Source organism: Plodia interpunctella, chromosome Z (assembly GCF_027563975.2).
Source record: "Plodia interpunctella isolate USDA-ARS_2022_Savannah chromosome Z, ilPloInte3.2, whole genome shotgun sequence".
Lineage (NCBI taxonomy): Eukaryota > Metazoa > Arthropoda > Insecta > Lepidoptera > Pyralidae > Plodia > Plodia interpunctella.
In genome coordinates, this window is record NC_071324.2 from 8803507 (window position 1) to 8825107 (window position 21601).

Consider the following 21601-nt stretch of genomic DNA (forward strand, 5'->3'; position numbering starts at 1 on the left):
TACTTAATTAACTACTTAGTTTGTGCGACTCCAGAAAGCTGACTCTACCTAGATTCATTTGTATTAGATGGCGATTTTAAAAATTCAACAACGTAATCTTATAATTAATGCAGATTAATTACCTCCCCCGCCTAGACGAATGTAAGACAATTGCGACCTTTTTAAACTTTTATAATAGCACTAGTTGCTCGTGGCCCCATAGAATAGCCCATCTATAATTTACCAATTATGTCGAATCAAAAGATTACACTTATACTACCTATATGGATCCATTCTTGAGTAAAATAAAAACAAACAAACACTAAGCTTTATCTAAGTTTTCTCTTTTTAACGTAACACACATTTCCGATTATTTATTTATAGTAAAACCACTATAGGTATTCAAATATCATACAAATACTATTTTATCTTAATTATGTTTTAATGGAACTCCGTTATAGAGTCTACCTATAAGTTTTTATGTCGAAATGGTTCTTGCAAAATTAATGTGTTTTGAAAAATGTTTTTTCAATCTATTCATAGGCTCATCTGATGTTTTGATGCGAACACACCCAGATTCATATAGGTATACCTATCTACTGCCATATCTTTTCAAGAAACGCTGTTCGTGACGGTTGAAGAGTTGTTCTATACAGAATACGATGCTGCACTCCCATGATTAGATGCGCTTTTTAATCTCACAAATGTCTGCACACTAGCATCAGCTAATCTTACTTCCATTAGCACGAGTTTTATGTAGGCTTTTCAGTAATGAAAAGGAATGGTTTTCGACGCTTTTGAATAAATTATTATTTATAAGAAAGATTGATTTGTATTCGTTGAAAACCATTTTTCCTCTAACTCGAGGTGGTTAGTTGCTCAATTAATGTATCACTTTGTATTTTATTATCTGACAGCTCACATTTAAGCTGAGTATTTTTATAGGAAACGAAAGGCTGTTCCTTCTCCTTCCTTTTCAAAAGTTGGTATTCCCTTTTCTCTTTATCGATTTTCACTTTTAACAGGGCTATCACTAGGTTGATTTCCAGTTAACGAGCAGTTAGTTAGCAGGAGGGTATTTTTAACAAAGTAGGGACTGAAAAGAACCAATATTTTGAATTTCGAGCAATTAAAACCAACTGCCCTAACCTTATAGACAAACTAGCTACTTCATATTTTATCAAAGTGAATGAATAAATATATAAAATAGATGTTCAAAGCTTGTGTAATAGAAAATAATTGCCTATGTAAAAAAAACTGGACCGGAAACCATATACATTAATTTACTACACTATTTGTCGAAAAAATAGCTTTTGTTATCGTAATTTTGGTATCGGTGAATTTGTTTTTGGTATTTATGTATACATGCAAACACATTCGCAAAATTAATTGAAATATTTTATACTTATATTTAGAGAGTTTTATGCACTTTTATTTATTTACTATTATTAAATACGGAGCTATCAATTTAATAAAAAAGTTCAAGTATTGCCAGCCGCCTAAAAAGTAGTATAATATAATAAAATTGAAGTTTTTCAATCCCCAATTATCGCAATTGCTCTCGAAACAAAGTTAAAATAATATAGTTATCTTTTTACTGCTGCTTTGTACCTCTTATGAACAGAATATGAGTTACCGTCAAGTTGAATGCACTGACCGTAATAGTACTGGCAAAGTTTTAGCAATATTATATAGCTTTTGCCCACAATTCCGTATGTGAATAAAAATCCTGAGAATGTGAATAGAAATCCCTACTTAGTGCTCCCCTTCACTCTCCTAGGAACCTACACACCGAATTTCAGCTTTCTACGCCCAGTAGTTTCGTCTGTACGTTGTTAGTCAGTCAGTAATTCAGTAATGAAAGATTTATATATATATATATAGATTAAATTGTTGTTATGTCTCATTCTCTTCTAGAGAAATGGCAAATTTCTTCCAGAAACACTGAATTTTTTCTAGTCCCGCCGTTTTGTTCTCAGTCTAAATAATTTGCATATGTACATAATGTTTCATATGTAAATTATAATACTCTTCGCGAAATCAAGATGTAAGTTAAGTAAGATATGTAAGTTTTATACATTTTGTTTACGACTTAGTAAATTAAAATAAAACTAGACAGAAAGAAAACTGACCACAATTTATTTAACATACAAATAAACATTTAAAACACAAACGTATATGCTTTCTAGTTTGTAATTTACAAATGCTGGTATATCCAATCTGTGTAACCTTAGCTGCCTCAAAGGTAAGACCGAATCTAATAGCACAAAGCCGACCTCGGTTCGGAGGCCCCAACAAACAATGTGTGTCATTTTACAAACACCTGAACCTGAACTGATTAAACACATTTGGGGTTAACTGCGGCAGATCGAATGGCCTAAATCTAACACCGATTAATTAGTGATGACAATCAACTGAGATTGTGTTAAAATTACATGTAATATTAACACAATCTCAGTTGATTCGTTCGTCACATTTACATTGTGTTTATTATATCATTCGTAAAAAGTACTTTTGTCACAATCCAATCCAAACTAATATTACCTACTCCAAAATAACATTATAAATGTGAAAGTAAGTTTGTTTGTTTGTTAATTCTTCACGCATTAATTACTGGACCGATTGTTATGAAATTTGGTACATGGATAGAAAATAACCTGGAATAACACATAGAGTACTGTTTATCCCGAAATTCTCATGGATGCAAAGCCCCGGGGCGTAGATAGTTTTTTGTATAATATCGTTATTATTTATTTTCACCAGTCATGTATAATTAATATAAATATTTTTTATGCACTTCTATCTTAATGATTACCTTGAAGTTCGAAATATAGAAGATTACGGGGGAAAATGGATCTAGCTGGGCCTCATGTCTAAAAAATTTCAGTATTTCTTTTTATATCATAAAAGTTATTGAAGTACTAAAAAGTGAAAGGGAAACTTTTTCGATAGTTGTTACTGCAATAGCTAGCAGCATTCGAACAAAAATAAAAACATTGTTCACTTGGCGCTATAGAAAAGAAAGATAAAACCATTTATTCCGTCCGCTCTCACGTACCTACTCGTGGACTATTTTACAGATTGTTAACTTCGTTGTTGGAAATTGTGTATGGAAATTGTTCTGTAATTTTTTTATAAAAGGCCGCTTTTCTTTTGAAGTTAACTTCTAAAAGGCTTTAGTTTTTTATATGGCGTGAAAATATCACGCTTGAAACTATTATTGTGTGGTTGTAGCACTAGAGGCATACTAGCTAGCTAACTTTGAAAACATATTGTGTTTTATTTTCACCTGTCATGTAGAATAAACGGTCATTCAACAAAGTTGGATACATTTTTACGTCGTGTTGCATGTGGTTCCGCCCTTGAATGGGAACGCTGCATATCCTCCCGTAGTTGTCGTATGAGACGACTAAGGGACACAAGGCCTAGGTAGCTGAGGCAACAATAGCATTCCCAACGAGGACTGACGTCCGGCAGGTGGTTCAAAAAATATTGAATTGTATGTATTGGCTTTCTTACGCTAAACGAGGCCCTAGCGGCGCCAGATATTTCAGTTAAAAACTTTTATATAAAAACAAATGTCAATTTGGTAAAAAGCGATAAAAGCTCCACCGTCGCTCAATTTATTAATAAATTTGAAGGTAAGTAGATGCCAGTCAAATGCTCAAGTCATTTACATTTCGTATTTCATTACGTTGGCATTGTTTCATAACTTATTACAGCTCTGGCGCTCGAAATAATTCACAAAGTTGTCGAAATGGAGGCGAATACACGAAATAACCGTCCATTGTTATCGGGTATTTATTATGTAACTTGAACATTGATTTTGGTAGACAATCGACTCGAGTTAACCTGAGCGATCTATGTAGTACAATACCAGATTGAAACTTTATAATTGTGTTAGATTAAACGAGAATTCAAGAAATTATAAACTTTAAAAGATCAATAATTGATCTTTTGAAGTTTATAATTTCTTGAATTCTTGAAGTTTTTGATTATGTTTAGTTATTTAAATTATTTAACTAACTAAACATAATCAAAAACTTAACAAAGCAACAAAGCTGTGTTGCTAAATCCACTTTAATATTGACTACCTATATTACTGTAATTGATGTATATATCAATCTTTTCTACCGCGGCTACTAATAATTCTATCATTACATACAATTTATAAAAAACTTTTTAAATTATGTCAATAATACAATTGTGACGCTATAAAATATAAAGAAAAATAAATTGCTTTACGTTCTAGATCATGAAATCGAAATGTATGTCGCCTATATGAAAGCAAAATTAAGCACTTAACTTTCGAGCAAGAGAAGTGAAAATTAAATTTTATCTCTCCAAGTGATATAATTATTATAATTTCTTTTCCCATATACGATAGGTCGCCGCTGGCCAGGATTTTGCAATATGTTTATAAATTTGTTTTGAAAATTGTACGTATAACGAAAAAAGAATGCGATTTTTCGACCTTCTGTACCTTCTCATATAAATTGATTTCTGCAATTTGTATGGGAGAGGTAAAAATAATTTCATTTTCTTTTTATCAATCTATCAATATTTATTTGCTAGAATACAGTATAAAGGTGTTACAATTTCGTATAAGCTACTTGTATTCCACCTTATGGCAAGGCATGCAAATTTTAAATTATAAATAGAATTTACAAATGATAAGAAATTAAATTGTACATTACATTAATTGTACATGACCATAGCTTCACAGGACACACCTCCCTTTTTGTCTCAATTGTAATTTATCCGAATAATTTTATTAGTGTTAGATGACCACTTTCATAAAATTTTAGAGTGATGTAATGTGTAATAAATGATAATAGATAAATAGATAATAAACTTTACTCACCACCATTTTGTGTAAATTTCTATTTTGATAATCATCCAACATCTATATCTCTTGTTTGTACCGTTCATTCGTTATTAGTAATTTATGTAATTGTCATTTCAAAAATAAAATCATAATATTCCATTATATAATTATAAGTATATACATATATATTTATATTATACCTATATATATTTGCTCTAAAGTAAATAAAATGGCTTTGAAAAATCTATAATTATTATAATTACAAAGTCTTCAAATCCAATTGAATAAATCGGCACTACCTAAAGTTCATATCTACTATTATATTTGTAGAATACCATTGCCATCCATTATATGGCAAAAGAATAATTATAAATCTCTGTTTTACATTATCTAATATTTTGCATTATCTATTTCCTATTCTGTCAGCGTACAAATATACCGGTGTGGTTCCACAGCTCGGTTCGCTATAATCCGACCGAGTCTGGGTGTCATCCCGCTATCAACGTTAATTTCTCTCGACCACGTAACACGATTTATCTCGGCGACAGGATGGGCGAAACGGAATTGGCAATTTGTATACATATCGGTTATATCTGTTTGCGAGGTCGAAAATAGACTAGTCAATCTTAGATAGATCAATTTCTGTGAACGATATTTGAATTTCATTTCGATACGATTTACTTCAAAATCGATATTAGATTAGTAATATTTTTATAATAGGAATGTTCTAACATCTTTCCGATTGTTACAAAAGAATGATTGACGCTTTGGAACTTCACCTAAAATTTTATTTGTCAAATTCTATTGAATTAATTTATTTTAACATACATGTTATAATACACATTATACAGTCCACGTAGGAAAACGGGGTGTGATTCCGGCCTAAAATAACACCATCCCATTTCCTCTGTGGATATCGAACCAAGCGACGAAGAGACTCGTAGCTTTGACTAGGTTACGTTAGGCTGGCAGCCGATTATAAACAGCCGAATCTACAAACTTTTATTGATATATTACATACGTTGCTTAAGCTTCACGACATCATAGTCCCTAAAAAAGCGAAAACAAGTGGAGATAATAAAAAGAGAGAGTGAGAGAGATTCGTAAAATCACAATCATATCTTCAAAAGTTAAAAATGTCAGGGCAACTAATGTAACTAACAAAAATAAAAAACTTTTTATTTATAGCTGATCTTAAAATAGCTGAAATGGCAATAATCAGAAGTTGAAAATTATTTTCGTCATGTTATTTGAATGTTTGTTGTTTTTAGAATTTGACAATTTTTTGAGTAAAGTCCGCAATGAAAATTAGGCTGGCGGCGGCAGAATAAAAACTTTTATTCCTTATTGGCTGTTACCTAAACAATATGCAGCGTATACTACGATGCATATATGCATATAAAACGCTAACGTTTCATGTCGGCGCCAAATACTAAGACCTTTTTCCTACAATTTCATATGTTTTTATGAAGTAATCGAAGTAATAATCGAATTCCTACATTATTTTTGTATTATGCATTCGTCGGTTTTATGATTTTCTTCTCAAATATTGACAGGAGATTTTAACCCGGCTCGTAAAAATCGTTGATCGGGGGCTAATTCCAAAAATGTGTATTGATAAGAATTGTTTTTTTTTTACACCGAGAAACCTTCAACCTCATCAGCATTAAAATCTAATCTGGTTAAAAAAACAATTGAACTAAATGAGATAAACCCTGATACATTTAATTTTCTCGTTCATTGTATTCGAGGCCTAAAAGGTGTTAAAACTAGGTTACTAGGTTGAGAAAGCGGAATTACCTGCACGAAAGAAATTACTTTTGTAAACTCGATCAGTCCACTCAAGAATAAACATTTATGAAAAATTTTTCGCGTCAAAACTTTCCTATTGGCCGCATATTGGAGGATTTACCCCGCACGGTTGTCAATAACGATCCGATAAAGCGATGGATTGATCATGTATCCCCATGGATATTAATTAAATATATCGCAAGTACGATATTAATTACCAGTGGTACTGCCGATTTAAATCCTTTAATAGCCAGCTCGCTGTGTCACCCGTGATGAACAATGTACTATTAGTACGTAAGTGCTCTAATATAAAGGACCGAATTTTAAACAGGTTAAACAGGTGGGTTACAATCATAAACAATCAATCAATATTATTTATTTGTATAAAATATAAGTACATAAGGTGTTACATTTACACAATATTTCTAATACATTTTACTTCATGCGGTATGCAAAATAAAAAAATTGTTTAGTACCTACATAATACAATCGAGCTTTTATACATAAACTGGAAGTAACAAATATTTCTTTGGAGAACTTAAATAAATTAATTGTCAAATTTTTGTTTTTATGACTAATGAAAGGCCTTTATATTAATAGAAACACAAGTGATAAATTTCATGTGATAATGACAACGTTTTCAAAAATATGGAAAAAATAAAATCTTACATTTTTGGACTCATCCAAGTTCAATACTAAATGACACAAGTAACGTCACAACTTGGTGAAATTTTTGCAAAGAAAGCTATGATTGTTCGACAGCAATATTAAATATTATGTTTTTATAATTGCTAATATTTTATAATTGTTTTTATACTTTTTGAAAATTGACTCTTCAACTAACTTTAAATGATCGTAACATGATCCAGCTGCATAACAGTCTAGGAATTATCACAATGATCCTAAATATTTCTATTTTTATCTAGATTATACATATTTTTTACAATTCTCTGACTTTGTAAACTACTCTATTATGCGGAAACTTGTTTGAAACGAAGCTGACGATATTTCCCTAATGATTTAACGACCGTAAAGTTGCGACAACAACATTAAACACTATTGAACAAAAGGCTAGTATGAAAGTTTCCACTCCGCATTTTCCTTCTCCGGAAGTAATTTGTACTGGTCAATGAAAATGACGAGACAACGTTTATATAAATTATTCAGGTGATGTTAATAACATCGAACAATTATTGCTGACTGCATTTTAAGACGCTTAAAGGATATGCGTTACACGTTACAAAGGCGGTTAGTCCTACTAATGATAATATTATTATTCACTCAATCACGAAACACTTCTGAATGTGCTCTGATGAATTTTGGAACATAAGTAAAATTTAATCTATAATACCATTAGCACACTTTTCTCATACGAAATATTCAAACGCAAAGTTCAGAACCAATAATAATAAAATCAATTCTAATATTTTTAAGTTACTACAAAGAAACGATACAAATTCTTATCACATAATATGATGATGCAGGCATAGTATTGCTACTAGTTTATAGCCCTTTCCCTTGATTGACTTTAACTAAAAAGATCAGCAAAGAAGCAAATAATTCTTAGTGAAGCCAATACGAATAAAAAATACTCGCAGATCATATAAATTAGAACAGAATATTGGGGCCAACAGGAATACAATATCAGCCGGTACCACATTTGGCAAAAGCCCAGTAACCGCCTCTCTCTGCACCAATGTGAACGAGATAGCACGATAGAATGAAAGAGACAGATATATCGCTTGCGAATGTTTCCTAAAATGAAGGAGATGTGAAATCGATCGCTCCAATGAACACTACGCCAGCTCGAAAACGATAGGTTTACAGGAGAGTCGATTAAATGAAAAAAGTTAATAAAATCTTCTGTAATGACATTAGTTTAATTATAGTAGATTTTATTAACTTTTTACAAGCAATACTTAGGCATTGCTATGAAATTTTCTATGTTACTAAGGCATGGTTACTTTTTATTAAACCCGCATAATAACATTTTACAATCTCTTTGGGTTCTCTCTGTCTGGGAAAGTATCGCGAAAGATCATAAATTTAAATATCAAATTCACTCCACTAAGTTAAATGCAAAAAAAATAAAGGTTAAAGGCATTAAGAATATAGCATCTACAAACATATTACTTAACATTATGCCAGTCAAAAAAGTGAACTATTACGTAAAACATATTATATTTTATAACAAAATTCAGTTGCTCATTACATGTCTCTGTGATCATAATTAATAGATAATAAAAAATAGGAGGCTTTAAATAAGTATTTGTCATAAATATAAAAAAAACATGTACTATGAAACAAAATACATATTTAGATTTTTTGAGAAAGCTTATATGATCATAGTATATCCATAAAGAAAACATTGAGAAAAAACAAAAACTATACCTATAAGAAAACAATAATCATTATCTCTATACGTATAGAGATATAAACATGATATAATATAATTACTTGGTATTTAATAAATACAATTGAAGTTGGTATTCGAAGCTCTTGGCTCTGTATATCTAAATAATAAAGGCGTGATACTGTATAAGTTACGAGAGAGTCTACTTTCAGTGTAATCATCTGACCTTTATGATAATCCCTGGCGCTGTCGCAGTGCACAGTCGCATACACCCACCGTGTAGCATAGGTGAAGATCGGTGACCCACGAGATGAAAGCCGATTACCGCCTCAAGCTCAAAGTATGTAACGTTTCATTAACTCCAAACTAAGGCTGTATATTGAGACCGTTATTTTCTATGTGCCTTTATGTCTGTATCTCGGTTGAAATAATAAGAGCGCTGTATGCGGTATTTATTGAAATAAAAATGAAACTAGTTTACTGCAATGCGATAGACATTTAGGACTGCATTGCTGAAGGTACTTTCTTAATATCAACTGTTATTAACTATTACTTTGTAGCAGAGAAATATATAAATTTAAAACACTTCAAAAATTATATGATCGTTATTTACCTTAAATTATTCCATCCATCATATTATTTTTGTAAATTTTAGTCAGATAGATTTTGACTAGGTAAAAAGTAAATAATTAATGATTAAGGTAATTAGAAACCTAACACTAGCATCAATAAATTACGAATGTAGCACGCAGCCCCACCCACGGTAGAGTTTCTTTGACCTTGGGTCAATAACTAAGCATTATCTGTGCAAAGTTCCGTCAAAATTGGCCCAGTTGTCAGACTTTCGCATTTATTACCTTATTGTATAAGTATCGATATGGCTTCTTATCATTCTTAAAGATACAGATTTGAGTACAGTATCATATTCATATCCCTTGTGGAGTAGACAGAGCCAATAGTTGCAAGTTCTTTTGACAAATTCTTATTGAAATAAAAAATAACTGCTCTCAGGGACAACATCAAACAGTATATCATATAATAGCTTGTTAAAAGATTCATAAGAAAAACTGTATATATCATTCTCCTTAGATTTTCTTTGCTCGTGTGATTCCGATAGATCGCTGATCACTGTCCCGTGAGACTTAGATTTCTACAATGGTTGTCGGACGTAGAACCTTTGTTTCGTATCAACGGGAAATGAGAACAGACTCACAGCCTTCGTGTAGATAAGGATGAAAAATGAATTAAGTCACGTAATTACAGCTATATTAAATCGCTTGTTTACATTGGATACTTGATAATTCAATCTGTTTGAAAACATTTTTTTACAAAGACAATTTTAGTTAGCTACATTTTGAAGATCATAGAATATTGCTACAATATTGAAGCTGTGCTGTTTATAAGCACTATATTTTGGATTTGACTAAAATGGTAACTAATAAATGTACCGAAAGCTCAGATCTAATAAATGTTTTTTTTTTTTTTTTATACAAGCATAATGTTGTTAGAGAGATATTGTAATATAAACGCGTGACTCGTGTTCCGTCCGTTCTATTAGTTTATTTTTATAATAATACGTTGTCATTGTAACTGTCTGTATGACACTCAGAAATCTCCGATTATCGTCAGGACAAAAGGAAGTTGATCAAAAAAGAATAATAAAACTGGCAAGTTAAATAAAATCACGTCAAAAGAAACGCTCATTTCGCTTCTACTTTATTGAACAAAGAAAAACTTATCGCATAACGACACTTCACTGTACAACGTCGAAGAGCGATTGTATAAAGAAAATATTTCTATTTTCAAATAAAATTTATAGCGAATCGTTTGCAAAAGTCGTCACTCGTTGACGAAACACAATAGGGTTTTAAAATACAAAGTAGTCGCTCGCCACTATCAGCGAGTGAATTTTTCGAACAATGTATTTTGGTCTTTTCGTACAAGCTCTGACTCCGCCATTGTTTGAGCCGCCTCAAATAGGATAACAATATTACAAAATTGTTGTGGAAAATGTACGAATAGAATTTTATTTTTAGTACTTTTTAGTCTCTTTTAATTATTATTTTTTATGTTTGTTTGAAATGTTTGTTGTAATGTAACGGCTATTACTTAGCTCCTGTTGTTTTTATGTTTGTTTAATTGTATAATTATATAATATTTGCAGTAGAATTGGATTAGTAATATATGGCCATTTTTTTGTATGACGAGGCCTGCCAACTTAATTTTTCACTATATTTATCCAATAATTAATTATTATTTTTACATTAAAATATTTATTGATTTATTTCACACATTGTTGGTATACTATTACAGGTTATGAACCTAATGTAATAGAATAATCCTATTTTTTGTAACAAATTACAAATAGTCCAACCCTTGTCATACAAGATCAAGAATAATTATGTATAGAGAATTTTTAAAATAACAATCCTAACTAATATTATATTTGTTTGTCTGTTTATTTGTTTGTCTATTTATTTGCTTGTTACCTCTTCGCGCTCTATCTACTCAACCAATCTTCTTGAAATTTGTCATACATACATAATTTGAAGTATGGAGAAAGACATAGGGTAACTGACATCCCGGGAAAATTACTGTTCCTTGCATATCATAAATTTGATTCTACTAGAATGTAGACACTGTGTAAGCATTTATCTTTTCTTATTATTTATTTTTTGTGGTTAGCGGACCCTGAGCTCTGATGATCTATGGCCGCGGAAGAGACTCGAAAAACATTGAGATAAAACAAAGAAGCATTTATTATTATTTTAATAATGATTACTTCAATAATATTAATTACTCAAATAATTAATATTATTTAAATAATCCATAACAATCATTTACAAAATAACTTTTAAAACTAAATACAATTTTTAACTAAATACAATTTTTAACTAAATACAATTTTTAACTAAATACAACGTTTTAGGAATACAATTTTTTTTGATTAAGTAAATTATTACTTAATCCGAAAAAAAAATGCCTACATAAAATTGTCTATCCCACAAACAAGCTCGCTTTAATAGAATTTACGTTAGAAATATGAAATACGACGAGGCAAACGCGGCGAGCCACTTTTTACACTATTTTGTGCAAGCACCGGCGCAGCGGTCGAACTCCTGTCAACTGCAAACTGTTTGTAAACTCCACGTACGAGTCAATGCTGTACTAGTTTCACCTTGGCCATCGACATTGACCTTCGTCCTATTTCAGAAACGATTGCATAATATTTACGATGCAGATTCGCATTTCAGTTTTATTATTTTGTTCGGACATTTTCATTCGATTTGAAATGGTGTTTAGATTACTTTTATGATCGATGGAGCACGGTTTCAGATTGTTTAGATTATGTTGCCTGATATGTCTATATTTTAGTTTAATGGTTGACTAGTAGATAATAACATAATGGATAGAGTAGATAATAATAATGTGAATACATTAGTGAGTAGGTAGTTATATATGTCCTTTATGACAAGTAATTGAACAATTTTATTCACCGCGATATCAGTTATCGTCATTACATTATTCGAATGAATGTCAATCGATTAAATGTGTAAATAGACATTTGTTATTAAATAGATAGACGTGACATTTAATTTCATACTTGTATGGTTTTAACCTTAAAAGCCGCTCAGAATATCTTATTTTAACCGAGACCTTTCCCGAGCGAAGAGAATATTTAAAAATAATATGACTTATGAGACTAATAAATTCAATATGACGGCAAACATCAAATATAAGCTTTGAAAATAAATCATTCAGAAATCGCTTAGCGATTTGATTGAAGTAGGTTTGTTTTCCGAGAAAGAATTATGAAGTGAGTTATGAGTGAAAGCCCAATGATGTTGAAGATGTTTTATTGCTTAAAAGTCCTATATTTACTCGATAAAATGTTTGCTTAAGCTCCTTACGATTTCTTCTTGGAAAAATTACTTTATTTTATTTGGGAAAATGGTTATATTTATTGCTAAATTGGGTGTCGAAATAATAGATATTTCGACACCCAATTTAGCGATGTTATTATTGTTGATTCGACTACCTCCCCTAGACGAATAAATTACTCATATCTTCTATTGGAAGGTCAGATCAGAACACAAAAAAATCTCAACTCGAATCGATAAAATTGAGTTTCATAAACGTATGTTTATAGCTAAATATACGAAGAGGGAGATAGCAAACGGTTATTAGAATCTTTCGTTCTCATCTGAGCGAGCTCCTATATCTTCAAGATTGTAATGCCCCTTCAAACTGAAGATGATGTGTTTTTTCGCTTATCGGACGTCATCCATGATTGCTGTCAAGGTTTTTTTTTATTTAGTCAACTTATATATGACATCCAAAGAAGGTATGGACCACTTCATATCTAAATCGCGATTGGACTAGAGAGAGAGACTAAACTAACTCTATATGAAAGATGGAAAACAGTATATTTTTATTTAATATTATATACTTACCCAAGTATTAATTACATACGTTTTAAATGGTATTCGTAATTACCAATATTGAAATTCTTCGGACATTCACCCGTAAAACGTTGGAGCGTCTACTTATCGAGGGGCATTGAAAGTAAGTGGGCACATGGTCGATCACCTACCAGATGGCTAGCTGTCATTAAAATGAAGTATCACATTCCCAGAAATTGAATTTTCATGAAAAGCCACAGACCGAAATAAATAGACAGGCATCAAAAAAGCAGCAAAAATAATCAGCAGAATGAAACCAGAATAGACTGACCCATAATCACGACCACTCTATCAAAATCGACTAATAAAAGGATGCTGTGCCAACTGAAGCTCAATATCTAACAACAGATAGAATTTCCTTTGTTAAAATTTATGAAATCCTATTGGTTTTGGTCGCCTCCGGTGGGCAGTGCCGCGCGCGACTAACGGAATTCTATTGGTTGTTTGAAACTTAGCTACAGTTATCAGAGCATAACATAGTTTATCAAAGCTCCTGTTGATTCCCGCCCTTTTAATATGAAATTAGTGTTCCCGTTTTAATATTTATCATCGAAATATTTCTATATCTTGTGGGAGCTCCTATGTACATAGCTAATTTGCTTTGTTAAACATAACAAGTTTCCGAGATTCGGGAGGAAGGCAAACCTAATTATAACATACAATAGTGTTAACACTTCGAGTACCTTTGTATCAAATACTATATTATTCATCTTTATTGTTCCAAGTAATGCTAATTTCACAACTTAATGGCTAACTTTAATTATCTCCCAGTTTGCCATTAGGAGAAGCAGAAAAAGATAATAAAGTATAATAATAATTAAATACATTATTTGGACGAATCATATAGATTAAGTTAGATAGATTGGTTAATCTATCTAATGGATGGATGGATGGATCTCTATTGGATGGTTATCCAAGGCCCATGTCAACCTGAAAAAAATAATTTTCTATCATAACCTAACCGTGTTAGAACCTGTGACCTCCAGTGTAGCACTCCAACATGGTGAAAATTAGGCTACAGGAGTCATCGTCGTGGTCAAATGGACTGGATGAACAAGAAAAAAAAATTTTTCATCATTGTGACACCATGTTTATTAGTACACATAACATAGCGTGATGTTTCACTCGTCTTGGATGGTTCTACTCCGTACTTCGGAAGGCACGATTGGAGACCACCAACTGTCATTGAGCTCACCTAGATGCGTGCTCATTTTCGTAAATATTATCAATAAAAATAATTGTATTAGAATCTTTCGTTCTCATCTGAGCGAGCTCCTATATGTTCAAGATTGTAATGCCCCTTCAAACTGAAGATGATGTGTTTTTTCGCTTATCGGACGTCATCCATGATTGCTGTCAAGGATTTTTTTATTTAGTCAACTTATATATGATATCCAAAGAAGGTATGGACCACTTCATATCTAAATCGCGATTGGACTAGAGTTAAACTAACTCTATATAAAAGATTGAAAACAGTATATTTTCTTACGTACTGCGGAAGGCACGCTTGGAGACCACCAACTGTCATTGAGCTCACCTAGATGCGTGCTCATTTTTGTAAATATTATCAATAAAAATAATTGTAATCAGCAATAATTACAATAATGTACAAATATAAATATTTTAAACATTAAAAAAAGAACCTCACAAAATCTACGGTTACATTGAAATCAAGTTGGTAAACAAAGATTGATGGCAATGTTTACAAACATTACGTCTAGAATACCTACTTGTAAATATAGTTTTCTTGAAAGTGAAAGCTTTGTTATTTCTCGGAAACCATCTCGGCGAGGAAATACCTTGCATTCTAGGTGAACGTAAATTCAACAATTTTCCTGTTTATTGTACAGCGTTAAGGTTTTACTTTCTATAAACTTGAAGTCGACTTTGAAGATCATTTTATATTGAATTGAATAAGAAAGCGGAGCTTTATATTGTTTATAGAATTTTGCGCGTAACCTTCAGGAAAGGCATTGAAAGTTTAAGAAAGGATTTTGCTTTTAACAGTTTTTACGCTAGAATAATATTTTCATGAAAATGTTAAAGAGTCATATTTTATGGCGTCTCGCATTTAATGCCTAACGTTGATCGCGTGTTTAATAATAATGTACAGTCACACGCATTGATATGTATACAACTGTTTCCATAGACTTTGTTATATTGGTCTAATAAAAGATGTGTGTACATACTATTGTACATACTAATGTGCCTTTGCATATAGGATTTGGATAAAAAATAGAAACATGTTAGGTACCATGAAAATAATCGGACATCTATTTTACTACGCACTTGCACTTTCTGTATTCATGTCATATTATAAGTTTGTCTGGCACGCTTTAAGGGTTGGGCCGATTTTGAAGAAATTACCTTGAGTCTAAAATAGTATGCGCAGCTGACGGTTCTGTGGCCAATAGATTCTATTATGTATTTTTCTTGTAATTATAATTAAAGATATATTTTAATGTCTTTAATTATAATTGACCGAGCGAGTGAAGCGAGCGAAGTCTAACATTCTACTCAAAAATAAATTTTTGTACGTATGTAAGTTTGTAACGCGAAACTGTTGGTCTTAAAAAACTTACGAACTGTTGGTCTGATTTTGATGAAATTTAAAAGGTATGTAGGATCTATCAAAAGAATTTTTAAGTTCGTGGGGCATCAAAATCGGTTCAGTCGTTTTTGAAATATTCATAATTTTGTGAAAATATTGTTTTCGCGAGGTCTTGTTAAATACAATTATATACAACAATACTAGTCCTTGTCTGCAGATAATCTAATCTATTGCTTGATTCCATATATCGCATAGGTACGAGTGAATAGAGTGTAGTAAAATGAATGAATATATAGAATGTAGTAAAATAATTTATTTCGTAAAGCCTTGATGTTTTTTTTTTAACAAAATTTGACTGAAAATACTCTTCACACGTCTGGAAATTTTCGTCATCTTTATCCTTCTTCTACCGCCACCTCGTAAATGTTTGCCAATTCAGTCGTCGTCTTGCCCGTCGATAGTGGAGAATGGAGACAATAGATTAACAGTTATTTGATCGGGGATCCTTTTTTTCTTATACATTTTTTCTCCTATTTTAATTTAGCATAACCAGTTCAACAATATAATATTTTCACATACTAGTTTTTTGGCATACCTTTTCAATTAGTAAAATTACAGTTTAGGGTAATGTATTTTACCATAATTTTCATTTGCATAAAGCTATAGTGTAGGTTTAGGGTGCTGCGGGATGGCCCTTAGGCCACCCATAGGCCGCCAATATGCATTAGAATATTATGCTTAAAAATTGTTATACTTATGGCAGGTATGCGTAAAAAAATTGTGCCTAAAACCTTATGCCAAATTAATATCGTACGTTACTACTACCTATTATTATGATAAATAAAAGTATGCCATGTTAAAATATGGCATAAAATTGTATGCACAAAAATAGGGAACCTTTTGACCGGCGCATTTGCACCGGTTCGTAGACGTCATTTAAAATATCTTATATGCGCCATAATGAACTACCTATACAAGGTAGTTCATTGTGGCGCTTTGTGCATGCACGCTAGCGTCTCCATCTCATTCTTATCAATAAATCTTATAACTTGGCGAAAAACAGATAATATCGCACTATAGATAAAGAATTTTAGTATTATAATAAAAAAAATAGTATTATAGTTACAGTTTTATATAATGCAATGTCGTCCCCCTTTTCGTTTTAAGTCGACATTGTGTAACAGAAAACTACTTAAATTCTATTATGAAGTGTGGCATTTTTTTTTTATATGTCGCCAAGATATAAAAGAAGTTGATAAAAATGTGAGGTGATGCTAATATGTTGGCACAAAGCGCCTTAATTACTATATTTTATTAGAACAATTCCAAAAATCGTTCAGTTTCAAACATGTAAATGAAACAGCGCGTTGATTTCTTTTCTATCGGACAACGTGAATTGCGTTTTCATATGTGACCTACTTTATAAATGTACAGCGTACATGCTATTAAGTGGGTGTTTATCGAATAGTTTACCTATTAAAGTGCAGGTCAGGTGCCTAATAGCGAAAATTTAAGGCTTATTAAGGCATTTACCAGCACGCTATTTGTTACTTAGGGAAGATTGCAACGGGTTTAAATGTCCATTTTATCACATCACATTTTACATTTATAGCTCCATCGATGATTTTACCATTGTCAAGGCTGACAGTAGACCTGTGTAATTGTGAATTTTAATGTCTTCCTTTTATTTTTTTCGGGTTTCCTGGTGTCACAGCTCCGAATGCAACCGGAAACTTACGGAATAGAGAGAGAGTAATTTTCTGTTTTATATTAGCGGATCCTGGGCTCCGACGCTAAACGGCTGAGGAAGAAACCGGGAAAACGCTCAGATAAAAGAGAGCATAGTTTTCTGTAGATCGGATCATCATCATCGAATTGCCATTCAGAACTATCTCGTGCTGATGAAGCCACTTTCAACCTGTAACCTTTTTGAAATCATCCAGATATTTTAGCCTTTGTAGTAAATCGAATACCTCCTCATAATAATCAGGTTGTCTTAAAAATATTAAAAGAACACCAAGTGCTCAATTTAATCGAACACCTTAGAAACGTTATCCCGCATCATATTTATAAAGTAAATATTGCTTGTACTTAACATCATTACCATAATATTAAACTTCGCTACCATAAAATCCATTTTACATCAATTTAATTAGTTAAATTGAGCTCCTCGGTTGCTTGTAAATATTAATGAGGAATAAGCATCGATCTCAAGGTAAGCCTCGGTAATTAACAAGCACATACATGAAAGATAAGGATATTATCCTCGGAGACTCGACATTTGGAATAAATTAGGCATTAGGACCTTTTAAATTTTCCTCCCCTGAAGCAAGATCATTAAGAAGCTTGTCTGCTCCATTGAGACTTCTAAATTGAATATTTCAAAGTAAAATTTTCAATATCATTTGATTTTCTCATTTAAATCTTAATAGTTTTCGAAATTAAACTCAATTAAAGTGAAAATTCTGTCTTCGTCGATTTATACTGGCAAGGCTGAATGAGAGCACATTTGCATAATGACATTGTAATTAGGAGCATTGCAGTGAAGTATTCCCGTAGAAAAACTATCTGCCATTTTCGCATTCAAGTCAAATAACAGAGTTCGTTTGTTTATTAAATATTGGTGAAGAAAGCCTGTGGAGGGCAAAGGACTTGCGTGTGAAGAAGCACATTCGAATCTCACGGGTCTATAATAGTCGTACACCTTCGACCTACCTCGGCTGTATTCGTTAAACGCATCAATCATACAGAAAATCATGAAAACAATCATTATACATTACCTGATTAATCATTAGTTACAAACGATAAGTCATGTCAGATGTCAACTCGTACACGATTATTACAAAAGTTCCAAAATAAAAAACATTAATAACCGAAATGTACAAAAATATAAATAATCTCGCTTATCTGTGTCTTAGGATCTAAGAACTTCAATGTTCTCAATTAGTTTCAAATTAACAAATGACCGCCGAACTCGAAAATCCCAAGATAAAAAGTCAAAATATTCAAATATTTTCTTTCTTAATCTTAAAACTATCCATCATAAATCCTACTCATTCTAAAAATATTTTTATCCCGCTCTTGTCTCGTAAACTAATGTCAACTTTAGATTTGCATCAATCAATCATAAGAATTCACTATCGTCGATTTTCACCAAGATGTAGATACAAAAATGTCGCGATATCGCCGAATCGTTGAGCTTCATTCACGAATATCATCCACGAAAAGTCATCGTATTTACTTGTTTAGTTTTCCACAATTCAAATTACAGCACGTTAAGAAACCACAAATTTATTACTAATTTTAAACTTGACATGTCCCAAACCAATTTTCTAAAGCCCTCAACCTTATTCCACACCTGCGGTGTACGCACATAATAAGGAATTAGTATCGAGGACGTGTTATAAACAAATCAGGTGCGTCGTCTATATGAGCTACAGGCTTGAAAGATTAATGTACAAGACCACTATGGCTTCCTAGCCACACAACCGTACATGGAATTACGTTGTAAAAAAAAAATATCGTTAAAAAAAAAACGATGATGAAAAAAATGATGATGAGAAAAAAAAATGATGACGAAAAAATAAAGATAAAAAAATATTACATTCAAGATGAATATTTAATCACGACGTTAACGGCGAAAAAACTTCTACGAAAACAATAAATATTACGATACTCACGCGGCGTGGTCGGCGTGCGGCAAAAGCGCGACGGCGAGTGAGAGTACTAGCACGATCCGATGTACGTCGCGAGTTCTCGTGTGCATGGTTCGCGCGTGCCCGGTGCGCCGGGCGGACGCAAGTGCCGGCCGCCGCGACAGAGGCTACCGGCAAACTGACGAAGTTCGGATCCCTTATGGCGGCATAGGCTCGCGCTTGCGCTAAACCACCTATCGACCCGACACAGGCCGCCTCCTTCCGTCGGCAATGACGATGCTCAGATCCTCACCAGACCCTTATTGAGCGACAAACATTAAGAGTTCTATCTTGACGCCAGGACGCACCGTCTTTTCGCCACGGCTCATGTTTTATTTACGCCCCAATGTTTGCAGAATCACCTTTCGTATAGCAGGAATTCAATGAATGCTGCATCCTTGAAGAAGAAGTGGAAAGCGTTCAGCAAAGTCGAATGGTGCGAAAAGTAAATCCAATTGCAAATATGGGGAAAATTCATATTTTACGCAATAATCTTGCATAAAATTCAAATTCGCAGCGATCTGAGTGCGGAATTGCGATATGCATTAATTTGACATTAATCCACGTAGGTCATCCATCTGACTAAAACGAAATTTTAATTTTACGAAAAAGCTCAAATTTTGGTTAGACGATCGTGACATAAAATAGACTTTGACATTAAGACAACATTAATTGATATAATGACGTTATCATCCCATGGATTTAGTAAGTACGGGGTATCTACTAATTCCATGATGAATCCCATTATATTTTATTAGTCTGTTGATAAGTCCCACTGTTGGGCAAGAGCAACCAACTATATGCACCGTACATTTTATTACAAAATATTATTACGGATACATTGGATATTACGATTTCTTGAAAAGACATAAACGTGTATCGGCTGTGTAACTCATGAAGTTAAAACGCATAATATAGAATTAAATGTAACTAGTGATAACAGAGTGTTATAGATAGTGACAATATGAAAACTACACTCATGAATAAGTGGAAATGAATTTTTGTTCGATTCGACTTTTTTGTTCGACCTTGAATTTATTTTCAACAAGATTTTGAAACATAATAACATTAAACTCGGCTGATATAGCCATATACTTCCATACTAATATTAGAAATGTGAAAGTATGTCTGTATTTCTGTCTGTCTTACAAGCTTTCAGGGCTAGCCGCTGGGCCAGTTTACATGTAATTTAGAATAGAAATAGTTATGGATGCGATGTCAAATAGAGACAACTGCCAGCGGGGCTGTAGGCGACGGGTATAATGAAGGAATTTGACGCTTAAGTGCTCTACCTATCTTAACTTTGCTTTAAGACAAAAAATTGCGGAAATTCAATTTTTATTCTTGGTAACTTTAACGCGTTTATCAAATGAACTTTCATAAAACATACTGGTACAAAACTGCTGATAATTTATATAGAGTGCATTGTACTGTCATTATTATTACGCAGTTTCGTGTCTAGTGAATTGTTTATTTTTCGATTTTGCACTGGAGAGTCAGAGCGAGATTCGTCAAACGCACCTTGCGTTTGACGAATCTCGCTCTGACGCGAGTTTTATATTAATTATTTCGCGTAAAATATTTTTGTTTTCAACAATAGAACTGATAAAAGGTGACGGACGAAAGTCACCGATATCACAGGAATACCACCTGGAACTTGAAATACTACATCTAGGGCCACAGTTTGAATATTCGCCAAATGAACTTTTGGAAAAGCTGTCACGTTGTGATTTTCGTTGCATAGTGGATGGACAGCACCCCCTGAATGCTCATTCTGTAGTTGTCAAACCAATGACTGACCATAGCCTGGAACTCGTCCGGGGTAGCTATTGTTTGGATAGCCAAAGTGGGGATACAACCAACATTCGCTAGCTTGATAAAGAGCAGCCTCGTGATGCAGCTGCAAAAGGCGCGGTTAAAACGTCCCTCGCTCGAGACACC

General features: G+C 32.7%; 1 protein-coding gene across 4 annotated transcripts in view; it reads right to left on the minus strand.

Annotated features, from left to right (window-relative positions):
- LOC128683011 (gamma-aminobutyric acid receptor subunit beta-like) overlaps positions 1-19809 on the minus strand; it is a 39748-nt gene extending 19939 nt beyond the window's left edge. For 2 of the 4 annotated variants that reach the window (XM_053768146.2, XM_053768142.2), the window contains exon 1: positions 19646-19809. In XM_053768146.2, the coding sequence (XP_053624121.1) occupies positions 19646-19731 (86 nt within the window). In that variant the 5' untranslated portion in view covers positions 19732-19809. The remainder of the gene's footprint in view (positions 1-19645) is intronic. The other 2 variants (XM_053768141.2, XM_053768145.2) reach the window with 1 other exon arrangement.
- Positions 19810-21601: the final 1792 nt, after the last annotated feature.